The 22,720-nt window shown below is 41.4% G+C and overlaps 1 protein-coding gene across 33 annotated transcripts; it reads right to left on the reverse strand.

Annotated features, from left to right (window-relative positions):
• Positions 1 to 3,323: 3,323 nt before the first annotated feature.
• On the reverse strand, positions 3,324 to 16,569 carry LOC119314574. Of its 33 annotated transcripts, none has more exons than XM_037589283.1 (11): positions 14,678 to 16,569; positions 14,173 to 14,452; positions 13,917 to 14,099; positions 13,402 to 13,560; positions 12,805 to 13,261; positions 12,372 to 12,604; positions 11,220 to 11,335; positions 11,044 to 11,127; positions 9,665 to 9,840; positions 6,721 to 6,821; positions 3,324 to 3,557 (listed from the first exon to the last, which is right to left on the reverse strand). In XM_037589283.1, the coding sequence occupies exon 1, from the start codon at positions 16,520 to 16,522 to the stop codon at positions 15,353 to 15,355; it is 1,170 nt and encodes a 389-aa protein (XP_037445180.1). In that variant the 5' UTR covers positions 16,523 to 16,569; the 3' UTR covers positions 3,324 to 3,557; positions 6,721 to 6,821; positions 9,665 to 9,840; positions 11,044 to 11,127; positions 11,220 to 11,335; positions 12,372 to 12,604; positions 12,805 to 13,261; positions 13,402 to 13,560; positions 13,917 to 14,099; positions 14,173 to 14,452; positions 14,678 to 15,352. The 33 variants fall into 33 exon arrangements, with proteins under 33 accessions (XP_037445180.1, XP_037445176.1, XP_037445179.1 ...); XM_037589279.1 differs by having other exon boundaries at positions 9,661 to 9,840; XM_037589282.1 differs by lacking the exon at positions 3,324 to 3,557 and adding an exon at positions 4,274 to 6,120.
• Positions 16,570 to 22,720: the final 6,151 nt, after the last annotated feature.

Genomic DNA, 22,720 nt, shown 5'->3' on the forward strand with positions numbered 1-22,720 from the left:
CCTCCTCCTCCCTCCTCCTCCTTCCTCCTCTTCCCCCTTTCTGTAAATAGGTTTTAGTTTTTGTTAAATGTAGGTTTTTGTTTTTAGTAAATGTAGGTTTTTAGTAAATGTATGTTTTTAGTATATTTTGTTTTTTGAAAATTTGAATGAGTAATTTGAATAAGTAATTTGAAAAGAATAAGTAAATGTAGGTCTTTTGAATAGAATAGGAAATTTCTAGAAATTTTGAATAAGTAAATTTGAATAGAATAAAATATGAAATTGAAAACGATAAGTAAATGTAGGTCTTTTGAATAGAATAGGAATTTTTAGAAAATTTGAATAGAATAGGAAATTATAAGTAAATTTGAATAGAATAAGTAAATGTAGCTTATGGAGTTTCACTAAGTCCTAAGATGACGATAATAATGTTTTTGTTTATATTTTGTTTTTGTGGATCAAGGAGCCCCTACATCATCCCCGCTGTCATCCCCGTCATCGACCCCCTCCGACCTCGATCGAGGTGAGACCAGCCACACCATGTTGTTAATTTAATTTAGGTATTTTAGGTGTTTAATCTTAGAATAATGTAGTATGAACCCTAGTTATGACCGAATCATGTTCAAAATGTAGGTTTTTTTATTAGGTGTAGTTAATAGAATTTAGGTGTTTTAGGTGATGTTATATGTATGATACTATTTGAGATGTATTAGTGATAATATTCAACAATATACAGACAAAAGAGATGATTTAGTATTGCTTATTGAATGCACGCTACTTTGAATACTATTTTATTTTACGATTTGGTTTTGCTTATTGAATGCTCAAATTAGAAAACTACTCCTACTTTGAATGCTCAAATTGGATAGCACTATGCTTATAGGGTTTTTGTTTTTGCATAAATTAAGGAGCCCCTCCATCATCACCGTCGTCCTCCTCGTCAACGACCCCCTCCGACCTCGAGGTGACACCTGCCAAATCTCCATGTCAATATGAGTCCTATAAGACATTTTGAAATGTTTTTTTATATTTTGAACCATTGAAATGCATTGACCATCAAGTTTGAATGCTCATATGATGTAGATATAAACATGTATATCTTGTGTTGCTCAAATAGGATATGTGCTTGCCCAAGTGGTCGGCCATGTTTGTAGGTTACACCTCTGAGTGGTCTATGTTTTGCCGGAGTGTTGATTAATTTTCCTTCCAGTAAATTTCAGGCACTCGATATGTCCTTTTCTGGCAAAGGTTATACCAGATTTTTTTCCCGTGAATCCTGACATGACTTGTGCTAGAATATGTAGGAAGTATCGAGTGGCCTAGATTTTCTAGAAAAAATAATTAAATGGCATTTCGGGTTGACTTTAAGTCTGTTGAGGCTCCATCACCGACGGTCAAAAAATCAATGAGGGAGTATATCCACCATATATGAGAGAGGACAAAGAATCCCAACTGTTGTCGTGGGGGTCGTTTCTCCTTTTTCTTCAGGTGCTAGACCTTTGTTATGCACTAGGGGAAGGAGTAATGACCATCACCGACGGTCGCAAATGTCAAAGAGGAATCAATGAGTGAGATCGAGTCTCCGCCACATATGAGAGGACGAAAAATCTCGACTGTTGTCGTGGGGGTCGCTTCTCCTTCGTTCCCGTGTGCTAGACTCGACAGACCAATAGTCAACCCGTGATGAATAATAATGATATAATTTAGTTTTTATAGTACATATATTGAATTGTACAAGTTTAATCTTTGAATTATGAACCTAGGAAATGTCATTATCGGACGACGAAAGTCTCCCCGGGGAGTGCGACTGGTGCAACGACGATCGGGGTCTGTGCGACAGGCCTCACCTAGATGAACGTCGGCGCTTCAGCATTAAGCTCCAGGAGACATTCGATGTTGAAACAATACACAACGATGGCAAGTGTTTTTTTCATAATTAAGCATGACTTCAACTATTTCAACGTGTAATTTTCATCTTTTACAATTCGAGTAGCTTATCCCATGCCATGCAAGACGCTATGTCTTAGAGAGGATGAATTTTGAAGACCACGAAAATTTCGAAACAAAGAAAATTCACCTAAGGACCCATCATGGTATGGATTTTGAAGTAAATCTGTACAATTCTGAGAGCGTAACCCATTTTGGTTGCACAAATTGGGAAGCACTTTACAAGATGTATGGTTTTTATGAGGGTATGCTTGTCACCATGGATCTTGGTGATCCTGACATCGACCAAGACAATATGGACTAAGGATGGCAATGGGTCGGGTTTGGATCGGGTTGAACAATATCAAATCCATGTCCATATCCATGGAGGCAGTCCCAGCCCATCCATAAAAAAAATCCATGGGCGAAAAATTGTGACCATGTCCAAATCCAATGGATATCCATACCCATTGGATATCCATCCGGTCCTCTCAAGACCTATACATAAGACATAACTCATTGCACAATGTGCACTCCGCATTGGCGTGCTTACTCCCCGCCATGCAGTCATAGCCCTTGTGTTGTCCCACTGTTGCGGCCATGCATCAATGCGTGTGTGGAAAAGTGAAGACGGAGGGGTCAAGGAGATATGGAGCTGGGTTGTCGCAGGCCAGTAGTGGCTGCTGCAGCGATCCACCTTACGTGGGGGTAGCGGCTGGCAGCGGCGGCCACCTCTAGGTCTATGAGAGGAGTAACTCAAGGAGATGGTACCGATTCTCAACGACAAGTCATTTAATTAGTCTAGATAATAGGATGAGAAGGTGCGTTGGAGTATGTTACGGTGGGGATTGTGTAATTTCTTTTGGATGTTTTAGATAAAGGATAAAATTATAGTGGGACATGTGACTATGGGATAGGGGTAGCAGAATATTGCTCGTTAAGTCAGACTATCGGGTCGGGTTTGGATATATCCATGGGTACAAGATTATGTCCATGCCCTATCCACGAGTAACCGGGTCGAGTTTGGGCGCTGCCTATGGGCACAAAAGCATATCCAAACCCTATCCATTCGGGTTGGATATCCATGGGTATCCATGTCCATGGATAAAATTGCCATCCTTAATATGGACATTTTGGTCCTTTTTGATACGCTTCCAATTCTACCGCTATGTGAGTTTCTCAAACATAGTTATTAACTAATTTATATTGTTTATTTCAAAATAGTTGACAGCTTATTTCCATTGACAGCTTATTTTCATTCTTCAAACAATGTGCAAAAGATGGTAAACAGAACCTAATACATCGATGGCTCTGAGTTAACTTATCAGAAGAAAAATCATCTGATCGCATTTTGTACTGATCTTGAGAATTACAATATCTGTTATCAAACTCCTCCACATTATGGTCAATACGTGTCACTAGTGCACGTGTTGAACTACGATAACATCCATGGAGATGCCATGGTAAGATTTTTTACTATTACGACATCCGTGCATATTTTGCATAAATTCTTCTAAAACTTAACAACATTTCTAACTACGAAGTTACTACTGTGGCGATGAAACTTAACTACTTTGTGTGCCTCATCTGATGTATCAAAATGGCCGTCTTGATGTTTTGAACATGCGGCCAGGTCATCCTACGAATTACACCTGTCCATATCAGATTTCTAAAACCAGTGAAGACATGAAAATCGAAGAATGGAAAAAATGTATGAACAGTCATAAGGAGGTAGTTGAAAGCAACATTGTGCAAAAGGCAAGAACTGAAGATAGGATAATCTCCATTCTCCATAATGGAGAGTCAGGGCCTATCTTGTTTTATGCTATTTTACATAAGAGAAGGTAGTAGGTCCTAACTAATAATACTCATGATCATGTGCTAAAAACAACTAAGTAGGATTGGTTAGATGACTATGATGATGATGTGGTATCGAGTAGAAGTTGAATAGTCGATGATGATGAGTATGACTTGTTATTATGATATCAATGATGAGTTATTTATTATTACGATCGATAATGAACGATGCTAAGTTGTTATATGAGCATGATGAGTTATTATATATAACGGTGGGTGAAATGAACGTGGAGTAGATTCAAGTGGAGGCAACTAGTTTGGATTAGTAGTACTTTCGACATGCACCACATGTTGCCTTCACTTGGATCTAATCCATGTTCATTTCACCTACTGATATATATAATAACTAATCATGGTCATAAAATCATATGATGAAAGTAATGTATATAAAATCACAACGAAAATAAGTTGTATTTTTTAAAATACACAAAAAGTTAGCAGCACCGCTTTTCAGAAGAAATGCTACTACTACTTACTACTATCAGTAGCGGTTTCCTACTACTAGTAGTTAGCTGTAGCGCCTTAGTGGTAGCGCTCGTACAAGCGCTACTGCTAGCTATAAAACAAGCGCTGCTACTAGGGTTTTCCCTAGTAGTGTTGTACCCCCTTGCCACAAGCCTTGCTTTATACCTTTCAATCTTCCCTTTTGCATTCTGCTTCACAGTGTATACCCACCTGCAGCTAACTGCCTTCTTTCCTTTTGGAAGAGGTGTTAGTACACATGTCTTGTTCTTACTTAATGCCTCGAACTCCTCTATAATAGTTGATCGCCACTTTGGATCCACATTTGCTGCCTTTCAATCAGTTGGAAGACCCCAGCTGAAGAGAAGCAACAAATGCTTTGTGGGCTAAAGATAATGCTTCATACGAAACATAATTTCCAATATCATTAGCATCGAACCCATACTTTGGCTATGGTATCTTTGCTTTTGCTCGAGTACCTTTTCTCAAAGCAATTGGCAAGTCCTCTCTATCAGATGAGCTTGCATTGCTGCCTTGCTGCTCCCCCTGCACATGTGTTGGTTGCTCCCCCTAAACCTGATGTTGTCATCTTGAATATACTTGAGGATTACGCTCCTCATTCACCTTCTGCCATCTATGAGAGGCATCACCTTGCTTCCGTGAATACACCTTTAGCTGCTCCTCTTGCTCTGTTGTCCACCTCTGCACATAACCGATCTGGGTGGGAGCACCGCCAACCTGACTCGGCATTCCATCAGTAAAAATCGATCCTTCACTCTATGGTGTTATCATTTTCTAGGGATGCTGCTCTCTTCGCTGTACCAGAATATCACCCTCAATTGGTTTGTTGAAGCACTGAATCAGCACCACTACCACTCTTCCCCTCTTAACCTATCACAATAGACTGGATATGGTCGAGACTTTCAAATAATCCACTGAGATAGGATTTTTCACCATAAAATGGTTTGAATTCCCTGAAGGTGACATCCATGCTCACAAAGGTCCTTCATTCAGAAGGACTCCAACACTTGTAGCCGCGCTGCCCAGAAGAGTGCCCAGTGAAGATACACTTGACGGCCCATCGATCCAATTTGCCCACAAATGTCATGTGATCCCTCACAAAGCAGACACAACCGAACAACTTGGGAGGAACCACAAAATCATTCCTTCCCAGAAGTAACACAGAAGAAGACTTCATACCCAGTACTCTCAATGATGTGCGATTGATCAGGTGTGTCGCAGCCATCACAACTTCACTCCATAAGAATTTCGGCACATTCATAGTAAACATCAGTGATCGAGCAACCTCCGGAATATGGTGATTCTTCCTTTCTGCCACCATTCTGAGGAGTTTCCAGACATGAGGTTTGATGCAAAATCCAGTGCTCGGAGAAGAAATTCCCAAACACTTTGTTCACATACTTAGTGCCATTATCACTTCTTATCACTTGTACCCAAACATTGAAGTGATTTTTCACATAGGCATAGAAAGTCTTGAAGCATTGAACAGGGGATGAGGAAGAGCTCGAGCAGGGGCTCTGCCTCGGGTCCAAGAAACAGCCGCCCGCGCAACGTCCACCGGGCCACTATCCGCGTCGCGCGCACACACACAGCACGTCGCAACCATCCCTGATTTGAGCCCCTCCGCCGCCTCCTCGCCGGACCCCGCACCGGCCGGCGACTAGACCAACCTAGCCTCTGATACCAATTTGGACTTGGGAGAGAGGAGTACTTGCAAACAACGTCCTGCTCGTCTCTGGTTGCTCGCGTGAGTTTCTCTCTCGTGTGTGGCGGCTCTGTGGCGGCTCTCGGACTCAAGACAAGGATGATCTCCTCTCCCTTAGTTTAGATAGCCACTATGGGCATGGGCCATTTGGGCCAGCAATACATGGGCCCCTGATCCAACAGAAATGGATGTATTAGACATATTTTTCGTTTTAGATACATTCATTTCTGCGACAAGTAATTATGGACTGAGGGTGTAGTATGTGGTAGTTGACTACAGTAATCCTTTAAATGGTATTGGATAAAAACCTTGCTGAATCAAGATTCTGCAATCGACGCTCCATAACTCCAGAAAATAACAACCTCCAAAAAACTTCTAGAGGTTAATAGCCAATTACATATGTGAGTTATAGTGACACACAAAGATATGCTGAGAAAATATTTAAGCAAGTGGCCTAAAAGGCTAAGATTGCACATAACTTTAAGCGGGCACTACGTATTATAATGATCCCAAGTGAACAGTGGTGTGAAATGGCAATTGTATAAGCCTGCATTAATTTAGTGAATCTGAAGCCAAATGATCAAGTACTATTGGTTAACGATTACTTGCATAGAGGGGACAACATACAAATAGCAACCGGACTTGATAGATCCATAGCCACAAAAATATTGAATGCAATGCAGCAACAAGTAAAAGTAAAATAGAGAACTATCCATAAAGCAAAGAAAAAGAAACTATTTCGTTCTGCTACTGCTTAAAGACAGGCTTACCTGCTCAATCCAGTACATCATGATAGCATATTAATCTGACCAATCATCTTATGCATTGTGCAAAAGTTTAGCCCCATCATGACCACCAGCAATGCCCATGCCTACAAGCATATGTCCAGGAACAGATGACATTCCAATGAGAAACAAATAGACACGAGGGCATCAATGAGATATTTAGATAAAATGGTTGATGAAATTTGAGAAAAACAAAACTGGTTTAATACAACAATAGGAGTAAATAAACAAAGCCCCATCTACTACCAAATAAACATAATACTCAAAAAACAGTATGTATTCAAGTGTCATAAAAATGGAGAACATGTACATTCAGACTATTAGCTGGCCGGAAGGGAGAAGTTACACAAAAAATATTCTTAAGCTTGTTCCATGCCATATTGTATAAAATAAAATATACTTATACCAATAAATGCCAGCAATAAATGTGATCACAATTATTCATATTTAGATTATTTTTAAATAAATTTAGCCTGAAATGATGAAATAAACTCAATTACTAGTTTTCTCTAGCACAATTGAACTTGGCACTTGCAGCAGGACTCTTCTAAAAGTGACAAATGTATAAATATGAACAAGTATTTTGGAGATATCAAACAACCGTTATTGTCAATTTAAGAATATTAGCAAGATCAACAAAGATAACAATATTGAATTGAAAGAAAGATAACCAATTAAGCTATCTACTTGACGTTTCATTTGGTTGAAGCTGGTTTTTGTTCATTTAGTTATCTCTGATCGTTAGAGTAATCCTTGCTGCAGTCAGTCAATGAGTCAAGTCTTTTCCTTAGGTAGTAAGCTTAGTGTGTCAAGTCTGTGTCTAAGGCTACAAGTCAAGGAGTCTTAGGTTGTAAGAAAGCCACTGAGGTGGTTCTGTACTGGTTGCTTTCAGCTACAAATAAGGGGTGAAACCTAGCCAGCAGCATCCGTTGCAGCCCAGAACTGAGTCCCAAATCAGAGTTACCTGTGCTCTTGCTGCTAACAGTGATTTCAAACCCTTATGTATCTCATCTCGGGAAACAACTGCACTGCAGCTAAGAACTAATATTACCATTGTTATACTTTTTATTAATTATGCCCATAGGCAGGCAACAAATTCAGTTATACGAAAAATGAACACTCTTGATAAAAAATATTGGTATTGTCTCTTTTCACTGTTTTATTCTATAAATATCCACAGAATAAATAAACAGATAAAAAATATGCTACACCTTGGCTCAAGCCATATAATTCCACAATAATACTAGTATGAGAATATAGCAAACAACATCACTTTAATTTATTTGTTTTTGGTAAGAGGCACAACCTTCGGCTTCAATTAAGGAAGCTCAAAATCATGGACCAGTAGAATCAAGTTGCTAAAGAAGCATAACATGACAACAGCCATATAGGAAGCCAGCTAAGCTACCATTAACATATGTTTTCTCAAGTCATAACCATCGCACACAATGCCACCAGACAAGCATCAGAACAGATCACAGAGCAATATCGCTATATGTTGGGAGTGTTCATCAAGCAGCAAAAGCAAATAGTTGATAGTACAACATTGTTGAGACTGTTAGTTTAACCAAAAAAAGGAGGTGCTATGCTTCTTTAGCAACTTGATTCTACTGTTCCATGATTTCGTGTTCTCGGTTACTAAGACTGGCAAAGCATAACATCTCATAACCGCGTTCCATCAACTAGTTACTGAAAAATAACCTGGTTTTGCTATATCCAATGTAAATGCTATTACCTGCAGTATAGATACTAGTAGAGTGCCCGCGCGTTGCCACGGGCCTTAAAAAAGTTGAGAACGTTTTTTTGTCATCAGTATTCGATGTTGGGTTATTCATTACATTACTATGCCTTCCTATTTATTGCAGGTTGGTTGTTACTGATTGCATTTCAAATTTCACATGTATAGAAAAGATAGCCAATAACATAAAAAATATTGAGATCCACTTCACTTACAATGTAATTTGGTAACATATAGGATCAGATCTAATGCACAAAACACAATAACATAGAACTCTTTATTGTGCATTACAAATGATAGGTGGCACTTGGATGCCCTTCTATGCTTAAGATTAATCATCTCATGAAAGCATGTCTATTGTTATTATCCATTAATTAAATATGACACATATTGGATTTCGTTCCCTTATTCCAAGATTCTACAATCAGAATTCCCTAGCAAATTTTTACACATGAAATTAGGCACTTGAAACCGTACAGATTACTACATGTACCTCCTACCATTTAGAAACCATGGAAACACAAAATATTTCAACACTTTCCCATCTACTATTCATAGCTTGGACAAGCCCCATCTACTTTTCTTGGCTCAAAAGGACTGAGGCCCCTCCAACTGCACTCAACTTCTAGGATATCTCTTCTTTGAAGGCCATGAAAACAATCATTCGGTAAGATCATTTGTGATTATAAATGGCATTTATAATTACTTGATATTCTCATATACAGTATCTAAATAGTAAAATTTATAAATGCAATACATTAAAAGAACTAATGCTACTGGTATCCATAGCTAGAATACATAAATACAAATAATTAGAGGCATGAAACTCTAACATTAGATAGACCCGTGTAAATTGCATACATGTAACCCTTATAAACTTGGCGTCTAATTTTTTTTGCAGTAGGCTTTTAACCTATTCAACAAGTCAAACACTCGGAATGAAATTATGTCTTGGTTCTCGCTTCACCTATTCAGCAAGCTACCATCGACCTTATTGCAGTCCATATGAAGAAGAGACGAACATCATATTCTGCTGAAAAACAACAATGTGAAGTTTATGGATATCATTGCCATTAATGTCACTAAATTTATTGATCCATAAAAACCATGAGTAAGTGCAAAAGAAAACGAATTTGGGTTGAGGGGAATAAGGAAGGATCAAACGAAAGAATGAATGGATCACGCACATACTGTTCATAAGTTCTTCTCTGGATGGAAATGGAACCCAATACATGCCGCTGCAGCATCCTTCTTGTCCGCTCCGAGGAACCCCATTTGACCATTTCCTCCGGTACCGCCCACGACATCTTCTATAACATGTCCTCTTCCACCACTGACATCTTCTCCGCCATCTCATTCACGAAGCCCTGTCCACCATGTTTCACTTCATATTACATTACTCTCATGTATCACACATACTACAACTCAACCATGCATATAAGTGAAATATAGGAATGGATCTCTAGTACAACAATATATGCACACTTTTTCCAGAGTGACTTCTATGCTTGCTACTACTATCTTCTACACATAGACCAAGGTACTCTAAAGTGAATAAGTGATATTTCCAGATTAAAAGTTTGGCGTTGCTAATTTCAGTATCTACATAAAACAAACTTTAATAGAAAAACATCAAGTCTGTTTAGATATCTCTACCTAATATTAAAAGGATGATCGTTTCTAAAAGACATGCATGGCCATTGCTAAATATGGGTTTACTGGGTATTACTACCATTCTAGCATCTGTCTAGGATAATTATTACAAAGTCCAAACTACCAAGGACAAGGAGTTATAGCACTGTCTCAAGATTCTAACTTCTGCCCCTGTCGCAAGATTCCGACATACTGTTTTACCTATGTTTATTCAGATTGCATATTCAAAAAATAACTATACCAGTGAGCCTCATAGGTTAAACCGAGCTTGCACACGCACGCAGAAAATCAATCTAACTTCTCCCTTCTAACCCCGAACTGTCAATAAGAAGCACAGCTACAATGGTTAGTTGAATGTTTGTGTGTTGCCAATGGACTAACGGAAAATAGTGATTAAACAATCGTTTAAATTCAGAAATGTCGATCATGTTGACATATGGTTTGCATTCATATAGAGACAAACTAATATTCTCTCCTCTCCTCCTTGACAGCTGTCATGTCGCCTTAACCACCATCTCAAGCAACAAGGCCTAATTGGGGCTTTATATACGGATGAAATAACCACTTTGGGTGCTCCAGTAATGAAATAACCAGCAATTAAAATATAAACCTAACATCCCTAGGACAGTCTTCTGAAATATAAAAACCGAAGACCAAGTAAACTTTGCAGCAGTCACTACTTATTACACGTTTATATAAAAATCGATTGACTATCAATATTCATCAAACAAATAAATCTGATATATCATACGACAAATGACCTACTAAGTACAAGTTTCTAAAAGGGAGATGTATGAAGTGGTTAGACTCTCCAGGAACCTTAGAAACTTGAAGGCACATATTACCATATCCAAATTTCGAGCTAGTTGTCTAAGAAATTAAGTAGACAATGTAAGAAGATAGAGAAAATGTTATACCACACCAAAAGCTACATGCAGCATAGTGCAACAATGTTTGGAATAATTTGGCTTGATGCATACTTGAGATCTAGCCGGTGTACTCTAATTAGAACAAGCAGAAAAAAGGGATCAGCACAAGGTCCATTAACAAAAAACAGTTAGCAGCGAAACAACTCGGTGAATCATTAACTTACAATCTTGCTTTTTGAATGTGCAACCCATAACCAGAGAAGCCTCTCGGCATTTGAGGGCTTGGGTATTCTCACAACATAGAGCAACTATAGCTGCGCCTCACTCCAAAAGGGGCCATCTTCACTACAAATAGAGCAATAAGTATCTCACTCCAGTTGATGAGTTAGTCTCTTTAATTACACCCTTGTATGTGGTAGTGTTGTTACTCTGCAACTAATAAAGTCTCTCTACGTGAACTATTTTTTTGCCTGGTATCCAAACAAAGCATTTTTATTTCGCCACTGTATTGGGCTACTATTCACTCATAGGATTCTGCGATAGGATGCCTTATTCTTCATTTTATTATTGCTCGCTAGATTATTTTTAGTTCAATAGTTGTCATACGACAAACCATTAAATTTGAAGAAACCCGGGTAAGTCTAATCGACATCAACTCTATATTGCTTCTACTAATAAAAAGCACTCTATCTCTATGTACTCCCGAATAGTTGTTTTCTTGTAAACAATTCAACAACACACAAGGATCTTTTCCTAAAACATCACCTAATGACAAAAGGATGCATTCAGAGAACTATAATTTATTCGATCATCATCATGCTTGTGCAAAGAACACTATGCTTGCACATAATAAGCATAAAGAAAATCATAGTCATCCACACTCCCAAGAGTAAGCAGGTAGTACATTAGTGCAAACAATTTACTAATCATAAAATAGCTAGATTGGCCATGAATACCAACATAGGAGCCATGCTTTAGGTAGAGCAAATAATTTCTCCAGAGAGTAGCAAGAGTGCAAAAATGAAGCACATGAACAATTTCAAAATGCATTAGAATCTGCAAAGGGAGAAGGATGCGACCTAAATAGTCAGATCATATTGCAGAAGCAAAAACTTTGGACGAAGAGTGGACATGTAGTTACTCATGATTCAAATATATCTATATTTATGTGAAACATAATGCCTACAATAACTAAGTAGATGGACAACCGCTACACACAATTCAGATTTATTCTAGTGCCTGATAAATGTCAGGGCCACGCCATGCAGAAACCCGAAGGATATTAATCCAAACCAGCTCTTTCATGGAATCCCCTACCCAGACAAAGCTCCAACACACACGTGAAAATGCCTATATATAAGTAGGGGTTCACGCACCTGTACCCTTGAGCCTGTGTGTCTTCCATGACCTTGGCTCAATAAATTGATATAAAATAATGCCTTGATATCCAATCTTGAGTATCAAAATATTTTATTTGTGAAAGAGGAAAAAGGTATTGTCTACCTCCCAGCTGGCTGCCCAATTGGATGAGCATGTGTGTTGCAAAAAGTGAGTTCGTATTGGCATTCCTTGGAGAACCCAATCTGCTTGATACTCATCAGGCCTGAAACTATTATGCCAAAAAAAAGCAAGTATGAGATTTAGGATTCAGAGTACAGATCTTTAGAAACATAACTTTCTTTCACAAAAAAAGCTACCTGAACCAAGTTTGATGCCTACTAAAAAAAGTAGTATGTTAAATACATGCATCCAGTGAAACTTATATGAAGATAAATGAAGCAACATGATGATAGAAATCGGAGATGGTACCAATTGATCTGCTGGTTGTCATATGTAGAGTTCGTACGTAAAGAAGCACGAACCATGTGAACTTGAGGTCCTCGGCGGTTTGTACAAATACTCATATCGTCAATCCATGCAGCTGTACCACTCATATAACAACATGTGGAATTTAGATCCCGTCAAAAAATACATGTGGAATTTAGATGGGCGGAAGAACATCAGTAGACAAAATACAAGGTGCTTGCAATAGAGATCCACGGACGGTTGCAGACGAGGTAGAGGCCTCCTGGTCGATGACAAGCTGCTGGATGAGCTTGAGCACCCACCTTCTGTCGGGCTGCTGCTGCGCCGCCGAGGTGTCGGCTCTATGGCGGCTCCCCCGGCCGGATCTGGCCACAGCGACGATCTGAGTGCAAGGCTTGTGATGTGCAACAAAATGGAACTGATGGCAACCATCTCCATTACAATTTCCGTTTATATCCTACTGTAAACACAAGAGCTAGGATGAAAATAATAATTTAAACCAATCATGCATAAAGATCACTAATCTGATGGTAAATTTGAGATAGCCTAGATGTTGTCGTCAATGTTATAAACCACAGATCATTAGGAATCAACACTAACCATGGAAAATTTGGTAGTCGCTGCATGCTGTAAACCTAAACTCTCTGCTATGGAGCATTAACATCTGCTTCCAGGCTCCAGCTGCTGGCCCATGGGATCTTCCATATGAACCGCCAGCTCAGGCTTGGCAATATTAATCTGATGCTACGCCATAGAAACCTAAAACACCAACACCATAATGCAATTTTAAGAAGGCTGTCATTTGCCTGAACAAAAAATCCACAGGAACTCTGAATATATAGTAGTACCTGCGGACAATAAACTAAGTTAACTGTAAATCAGGAAGTTTTAAAATAATATTGTTTGAATAGTGGATATAAGCACACAACCAATTGCTGTAGGTCAAATATATATGATGTGAAGACTGACTTAAATCAACGCACACATGAGACTTGACTGGAGCGCAGAGGCGCCCATAGGCCAGGTCATAACCAAAAACTCATCTCGAGTTTGAGCTCTTTATTGAGAATCAGACAAAGAAACATAGAAAATTGAAGAGAAGAGCAAAAATTTACTGGGTGGATAGACTGCCGATCCAGCCGGAGAGGAAGCTATCAGGCACCATGGTCCCAGTTGCGGAAGGCCTCGATGGCAAATAAGAACCCCAGCCGGCAGGGCGGTGCTGAGCAATGGCAAGACGGAGACGTCGACGTGCTCCACGCGCAGCCCCGGGACAGACTACTCGAACACCTCCGCCGCTGGTCAACGACAGGTCAGCTGCGTTGGTGCATGCATGAGCGAAGAGAAGAAGGTTCAGATCAGAGAACGTACTGGCGTAGAGGATGCCTTGCGGAGAGAGCCCCTCCTCGAGATGCTCAAGCCATACCATACTGCATCCCGCGCAGCCGCCGTTGACCACCGAATCACATCATCCCACTTCGACCCGCTTCGGTAATTATACTCCAGTTCAAAGCAATAGTTGGTTGCTTTCCAGTTAAATTATACTCCCTGCTTGGCAAACTGAAACTATGATTATCCTAAATCATACATTCATACTTCAAGAGTTGCTGCAGATCAACAGCTGCTCTGAGTACAAGAACTCTCCCCCTATCTGCAAGATCAGCAGTACAATACAAACAATACATTTTTTGAGTATATTTTCAAAGTACTTCAAGCAGGATAATTGAAGTTACTGAAATTTTACTAAAACTGTGCCTACGACTACATCTCCTACTCATAATCTGTACCCATACACATACAAATAAACTGAACCCTACTCCTAATCTGTACCCAAGCAGTACTCCAAATTTAAAGGGAGGAGACAGGGGAAGCTCACCATGCAATGGAGATGCTAGCGAAGAGGAGCACCGTCGAGCAGGGTGTCCTCGAGCAGATGTTCGTCGTCGAGCATCACCTGTTCGCCTCCCGGTCCTGGGTGTAGTAGGTTTAGGCGGGGACGCCGGCGTGGGCGCGCGCGAAGGGCTTGGCGCTGGCTGGGTCGCGCACGGCCTTGTGGAGCCGCGGCCACCGTCGGTTGTGTGATCGGAGAAGACGCTGCGGGAGGCGAGCAGGCGATGGACGGGCCCGGGTGGCCGAGCAGGAGCAGCGCGTTGGCGCCGCCCGCCCACACCGCGGTTGTCGCTCGATCTGCGACGAGGGGAGGGGAAGAGAGGGGGCCACGGCGGGAGGCGAAGTCGCCGGTTCTGGGAGGAGGTGGGGAGGGCTCTGGGGATGCGTCGGTGCGTGGGGAGGAGCCGCCGCCGAAGAGATCCAGATCGAGCGGGGTGATCCAGATCGAGCGGGGTTAATTTTCGTAGGTTAACCATTGTAGATTTTTTTAGATCGATTTTCTGTCGCTGAACCGTAGTGTTTTACAACGGGCCTAGTTGTAGCATGCCGTTTTTTTTGGTCGGTCTGGAGGGAGGAAGTGGGGGATCGCTGGGTAGCGGGAGGTGGGAGGAGGTATCAAAAAAAACCAAAAGAGATGGGACTAAAAAAACTGGAAGCGAGACTACCAACTGCTGTAGAGACTCTCGAATGGATAATAGAGAGGAGAGACACCGAGAACTGTCGACAAGAACACCACATTATTTGACTGCAATGGGTCAAGCTGGATCATGAAGACACCGTGAACTGTCGACAAGAACACCACATTATTTTCCTCAGCATATCCTAGAATCCTCAGGGGCGCCCTCTCACTATGTAAATTTAGGGAAAGTAGCTTGCCCAGTTCAATAGTTCTTCCCAGCACCCATGGAGCAGCACCATCACAATCGGTCTTCCTCTTCCATAATTGGGCACTGAAGTCTGACAGAAAGAGGAAACCAAGCCCACCATCATCAGCCCGCATAACTGAGTACTCGTGATCTCTCCAAGAATCCATATCCACCGGGATCCCTATCACAGCTAGGCTCTGCCTCTTCAGATCAAACTCGATAATTCGAACAAAATTCCCAGTAAGCGCCCAGTAAAGGAAATCCCCAACCAGCACACCGGGCTTGGCCATGAAAACGATGGTGGGATCTACATGCAGATAAGGCACGGATGGAAATGCTGTTGAGACGAGATTACCCCAGCTGCCGGTCTCGGACGAGTAAGCGCAGGCTATCACTCGCGCATAATTTCGTTGGGAGCCTCTCTCCAAGCCTGCCAAACACACCTGGAAGTGCTGGTCGTCTGCGGCAGCACGAAGCACTGCCCCCTGGAGGTGGATCAGGGTCTCCACCATGTGAAACCCCCGGGGGGAGGCAATGCTTTGCTGGGCGCCGTTGGCGGGGTCCCACACCAGGATCTGGAACTTCCTCCACTCGAACATTAGCACGAGGCCATGGCGGCATCCGAGGAGCAGGAAGCTGTCGCTGGGGAGATTCTGCAGGGAGAAGCGGCCGCGCGGGACACGGTTGGGGAGCTCCAGGGTAGGCTCGAAGTAGAGCTCATCGGAATTTTTGACGAAGCAGCCGAGGAGGGGAGGGTGGCGGCGGCGGTGGATCCGGAAGCGGCTGAGGAAGCCGGGGTCGGAGACGAGGCCGCGCCAGCGCTTGCAAACGACGGAGGCGCGTGGGAGGGAGGACGGCTGCGGAGGGAGACGGAGGAGGATCTCGGAGAGGAGGTCGTCGTCGTCCAGCGGCGGCGCCGACGCCGGCGAGCTGGGGCGGCGGCGAAGGCTGGGCCTGGGCGTCATATCGCCCTCCTCACAGCTCGTGCGGGGATCTGTTGGAGTGGAGCGGAGAGGGGAAATGCCACGCTGCGTATGGAAAGCCCAGAACTTCTCTTGTAGGGAGAAAAAGGCCCACAACAATAACTAGATCAGAGAAAGCCACAGCAAAGCCCACAAAAAACCAAGCTGATACATAGAGTTACACCAGATTTACAAACTAATGAGTTTTGATTGGAGATTAAGGCCCTGTTTGGTTCGGATGTGGATTTCTAAAAGCAGCTGTGAAAAATCTGTTATGGAAAAATAGTTGTGCAAAATCTGATGTGAAAACGATGATGTCATTTGACAAACCAGCTGATACAACTTTTTTAGATTTTGGCCCACAGCGGAATCAGATTTTGGAAAGCATGTCCTGAGCTATTTCCGCTTTTGGTTCAGATTTTGGCAGCGGATTTCTGGATTCGGATTCTGTTGAATTCGCCCTTTGGTTCAGATTCTGCTGCGCGGCAGCGGAATCCGTCAATAAAAGTTGAACCAAACATGGCCTAAGGGGGAGGAGGGGCCCAACCCCGTGAAAATCAGAGGGGGAGGTTAGTTAGAAAAAAAATCCTGGTTAGCATGAAATTGCGTGATACTCTTTGTACGCTTAGCATTATTGCTATGATGCCCTATTGTTTTCATTCCCATGACCAAGAATATTGGAGAAGCGCACATGTGTCTACTAGCATCGAGCTAAGCACCTCTCAACGTTATTTTATACTCATTATAAAAAAATGTAGAATATCAAATCTGCACAGATTAGACGAACCTTAGAGCTCGTGTCATCATGTTTTTTTTGAAATGTATCATTTCCTCGCTAAAAAATAGCAAGCTCTGGCTGCTATAGGCTTTGGCACCGTCGGTGGTCTTCATGCAAAATTCAGAGAACATCAGTTAACTACATCTTCTACATCTCCTTTAGCTAGATTGGAAAAATATTGGGATCTGATATATGGTTAGGTCTGAGAATTGACAAGTACGCACCGATTGGTTAGGGAAACCATGCTTGCTCGAAATAGTAAGCTTTGGTTGCTCCAGGCTTTGGCCCCTCTAGCAGTCCCCATGTGTCATCTGATGATCACTAGAAATAGAAACTCTGGTTGATCTGAGCTTTGGCCCCACTGGTTGGTCTCTGTGTGTCATCCAATGAGCGTGTTTAACTACATTTCTACTTTCCCTCTTGCTTGATTGGAAAAAGGATTGGGAATTTGATGTATGGTTGGATTTTGGAACGCGACGGTAATAGACTTTACGTAAATCAAATTAGGGGTTGGGAAAGTGATCACTACGGGGATCTATTCAAGGAGAAGAGATCATTCTTTGTGGCGTTTTAAATGTTGGCTAGAAATGCATATGCTATGTGTAAACATGCCATATTCCTTTAGTTTATGTCTATTGTTACCTTTGACATTTTATAATCACATAAAAGATGTTGCATTGTTGTTGGCATGTTAGCATTTGTTACAATATACTATCATGAATCTATGGTGAACCAATTGAACCATATGTAATGACATAAAAATGGCTTCGCAAGATCACTCACACTATAAGTCGGAGCACAAAGTGTGCTTAAGCTTCTAGTGTGATTCCACCGTAGTTTTAGAGATCAATACTGACATCTCTCATGGTTTTTAATCTATGTGGACCAGTCCACCACTGGACCAGAGAGAATTGGTTAAACCGAACGCAATATTAAAACAAATTGTCAATGCACAAATCAAACGTGGTCACTATAGGAAGGAGGTCGAAGCCATGAGTTGAACCCGGGAACCAACTTGCCAAACCAAAGTTATTGTCACATGGTAGAAACTTAGTATATTTGACACTTTTTAGTATTATGCTAGTATAAGAAAAACATAATATTTATGGCTTAAAATACCATACACTGAACTGGTGAACCGATGGCCCGACCTGTGAAAATCTAAACTAGCAAACTCACTAATTCAATGACTGGTACATTTTAAACTATGGATACTATACAAGATGCTCCAACTTTTGGTGAACGACCGCGTAACATGGTCCAATCGCTAAGAGAAAATCATGCTTGTAAGTATTTTCCTTTCTAGCATCATTTTTGCCATTTTTCCTAACTTTTCTCTAAGGCGTTTTATGCTTTCTATGTTTTGACAGGTTTGATTTTTATGTATCTAATAGTCGGGGAAAGGCGATTTTGTCATAGCATTATGAGAAGAATAGTACGTTTTCTGTTAAAAATGCATACAATCTTGTGTTGAATCTCAAGGTTCGAAAGGAGAACTTAGGGAAATCTAGTGGTGATGCGAATGGTGATAGGAGGTTGTCGAATATTATTTGAAAATCCACTGTTCTCCAAAATATTAGAAATTTTGCCCAACGGGCAACAATGAACATCCAGTCCAGGTCAACAGAGTTACGCACCATCAATTCACCTCAGGGATGTGCTACATTTGTGGTGTGGAAGATGACAGAATTTTCCGTGCTCTTGTGTCTTTCTCTAAGGCTCGTGCCCGCAGTTTGGAGATGAAGGATTTGTGGAATCTAATGTCATAAGAGGGTTTTATTTATTCGGGAGACCTTAGGAATGATTTGATTTTTGGTAAAAGAGAAGATTATGCCACTACCTATACTAATTTTATTGAGAATTAATGGTCTTCCTTTTTGTCCTGCCATACCTCCCCGGATTTGGATTCTAATAACAAAGTTAATGAAGTGGCGGTGAGGTTAGTCCTATGTGTTTGTGTTTGAGTATATGTGGGGTGCGACATCCTACTCCTTCTGATTGCATCAAGATGAACGTGGATACTAGTTTCGTGGAGAGCATTACATCTGCAAGCATGGGAGTTGTTGCCAAAAACTATTTTGGTAAAGTCATCATTTCTTTTTGGGATTGTATTGGTTGGTGCTCCATTGTGGAAGAAGCGAGGTTTCATGCTTGCATCGCAGGTCTCTACATAGGTAGTGGCGGACCCAGAAAAACGGCAGGCCCCAGGCCGCCCCAGGCAAGCTTCGAAGCACTGTAGCTACAGTACTGCGTTGTGGCTACAGTCAACGAAGGGAAACGCCCTCACACCCCAGGCAGCCGCCCGGGCTGCCTGGGGCCTAAATCCGCCTCAGTACATAGGTACCACTCTTCATAAGGCTATTATTTTGGAAACCGAGCTTTCGTTGAAAATGATATCCTGGATAGGTCCCCTCAAGTTGATCTTAAGAAAGAAGCTTTGAGCACCTCTAATCTCCTCCATAGTTTTAACTTGTTGAAGATTAATCGTCCGACAAATGGGTTGGCGCATGAGATTGTGAAATTTAAGTCTGATAACAAGTCTGATGGTGCTTTAGCTAATATGTCTCGCCATGTATGCCGCATTGACGTAATGAATGATTGTAATAACATTTTAATTAATTACATGAGTGGTGTTTTAAAAGAAATCGTAAGTGTGCATTAGCACAATCTAGAGTAGGATCAAGAGGAGCTGCCTTCATTTCATCCTTTTGTTTTAGTTCACATTCTTGGTTGAAATTCTTCTGTGTTTCACCTTCAAGCGCTGGAGTTAAGAATATCCATCCAACACTAGTGGCATCCGTAAGAAACCTGTGCCAAAATTTAAATTAATTTTACCGTGAATGCTGAATTTCAGTTTTTTTCAATCATTTTTTGCTGCTACAAACATAAACCCTTAAAAGTTGCACTTAATTAACACATAAACCTGCGATTGTTTGTGTTAAAAAAACACTAGTGGCATCCGTAAGAAACCTGGGCCAAAAATTTATTTAATTTTAGCGTGAAACGCTGAATTCCCGTCTTTTTTCAATCTTTTTTTACTGCTAATATAAACCCTTGAAAGCCACACTTAATAAGCAAACCTTTTTCTTGCGAGTCACCTAATAAGGAAACCTTAATTTATGTCAGTAATTTTTGAAGGAAAGACCATTATAACTAGCTTTATTAAAACACAAATAATGTTTACATCGTCAACGAGCTTACTGACAATACCATCAGGGGGCTCATCCAACCAACTAAATGAAGTCTTATTAAAGTAACTGAAATGAGCTAGCATATGAGCCATTTGATTACAAGATTTATAACAATGCTTATAAACGACCTTCCCAATTGAAGTACCAGTCTCCACACATTTTGTGAATATTGCCACCTCCGAGTTCCACCATATGGTTTGTCCATCACAGTAATTGATTACCTGCAAAGAGTATGATTCAGCTTCTACCCGATTACACTCAAAGTAGTTAGCAAAAAATCTATGTCTATAATTATTAATCTGCAATCAAACACAGTAAGCTACGCGCAAGGAGCGCTCGCTCGTTGCGTCCACGTGGCAACGCTATGCGACAAAAAGGAAAATCGTGCAAGCGATTGGGAGATGGAGAAAAAGCGTGGCGTGCGCGATTGGGCCTGCTCCACAAAATAACTCCCCTGCCCACACGCTCTCCTCCCAAAACCTGAATCCTTCTCGTCTCCCCTAGTTCTGCCGCCGCCCCCGACCTCTGCCCCAACCTCGTCGCCTCCTATGCTATCCTTCCATCACACCCCGAGCCCCTCATCATCTCTTCCCACCCGCTCATTTGCTATGTGCCGCCGGTCTCCCTCTTGGCCGCTCTACCCGACCAACACGATGAGGAGCAAGATCTGCGCTCACATGCCTCATCATCGCCTTCGTCTTCCGTTGTGCGCCTGAACATCGGCTACAGGGACAAGGACCTCGTCGGCTCGCACACAATAGGTTAACGGCCGGTAGTAGAGGTGCAGCAACGGTCGACGGTGGTGGACCAGATCGGCGCGTCATGAGGGTGGACACGAAAGTCGTCACGTGCAGAGCAGAGCGAGGCTGGCCTGGCAGCCGGGCACGGTCTGGAGAACCGGTGGCCATAGTGTGTGATCTGGGCGGGCGTGACCTGCATGAGTTGGAGGTGAGGTGACGGCCTTAACCAGGACGACGTCGAAGATCCTCATCATGCCTATGGGAGAGGAGCTCGTCGAGGATCTCATTCCAGTGCTGGAAACATATATCTTTTCATTTGATGGAGTTCTATTCTAATGTAATTCCAGGGTCATATATGGAGGACTGGATTTGAAAGGAAAGATTTGGAAGGAGTTTCTTTTAGTATGTTCCTGAGGCACGAAAGAACTAGCAATCTCACTGTATGAAGGTATGTATATATTTGGTCAAACTCTTCTGAAATGTCAATTAGGCCTTTGAGGCATAAAACTGGATTGTCACTTTATGTGTTTATTGTTCTTACTTCGTAAGTGAGTGATTTAGGTCAGAAAGTTGATTCCTGAGCTAGAGTGTAAAGAACAATACCCATATCCGAACTCCATAATTCATTCACAAAAAAACAGTGTACTTCCACAACGTGCCGAACCATTGAGATAGTCATCAAGCATTCAATTGCTCTACGGTTTTTCTGTTCTAATCTCATATACGCAGAAGGATTGATGCACATAAGCAATATAGGTTTGAATAAAGCAGAATGATGCTATGGAATGCTCAGCTCTTCACCACACTGAGAAATCAAATTGTTTTTCCGGCTGTTAGATTGTCAAAAATCGTAAATGTAGAGAAGCATAGAGTATTAGTTGAACATGTAGATGTAACCGAGCTCTATTATACTTAAAAGAGAATAATTATAAATGCGAGGAGATCAAGAAGTTGATAGTTGAGCTGGACTGCTTGAGAAACCGGGTTTGGGAGCTCAAACCCAACAAGAGCCGGGGCTTGAAAAAAGATGCAAGCTCTCCTGCTATATGATTGCCTGCGTGTTCTTTAATTAGAAATCGTTGTAGTCTTTTTTTTTTTTGCTTTCTTGCTCATATGTTTCTCACCAATATTTATTGTACAAAAGGATTTGCTGTACATGATGTTTGTTTGACCAAAACCCTTTCCTTATGGTTTCTCCATATGAATTTTTCTGAAGAAAATATGTCAATCAGGTACTCCACTATTATGCAACTGTAAAAGTAATTATTTGTTTATAGAGACTACTTTGTGTCGATTCAATTATATATTTGTTCGCCTTGTTATCTAGGTTGATCCATGCTCTTATGGAACTAATTTTGGAGGTGAAATATCTCCCCTCAAACTGATGAAAATATTTTCCTTTTTTCTTTGCAGCCTTACTAATTAGTTTTGCAACTCTGCGGCTACAGTATACGTTCTAATTTTTGACGTATGTGGATACACATCTGACATA

This window comes from Triticum dicoccoides, chromosome 6A (genome assembly GCF_002162155.2).
Source record: "Triticum dicoccoides isolate Atlit2015 ecotype Zavitan chromosome 6A, WEW_v2.0, whole genome shotgun sequence".
Classification (NCBI taxonomy): domain Eukaryota; kingdom Viridiplantae; phylum Streptophyta; class Magnoliopsida; order Poales; family Poaceae; genus Triticum; species Triticum dicoccoides.

What these genes read in the sequence shown, in the direction of transcription:
- LOC119314574 (XM_037589283.1), bottom strand. Translation starts at nt 16,522, where the DNA reads ATGACGCCCAGGCCCAGCCTTCGCCGCCGCCCCAGCTCGCCGGCGTCG.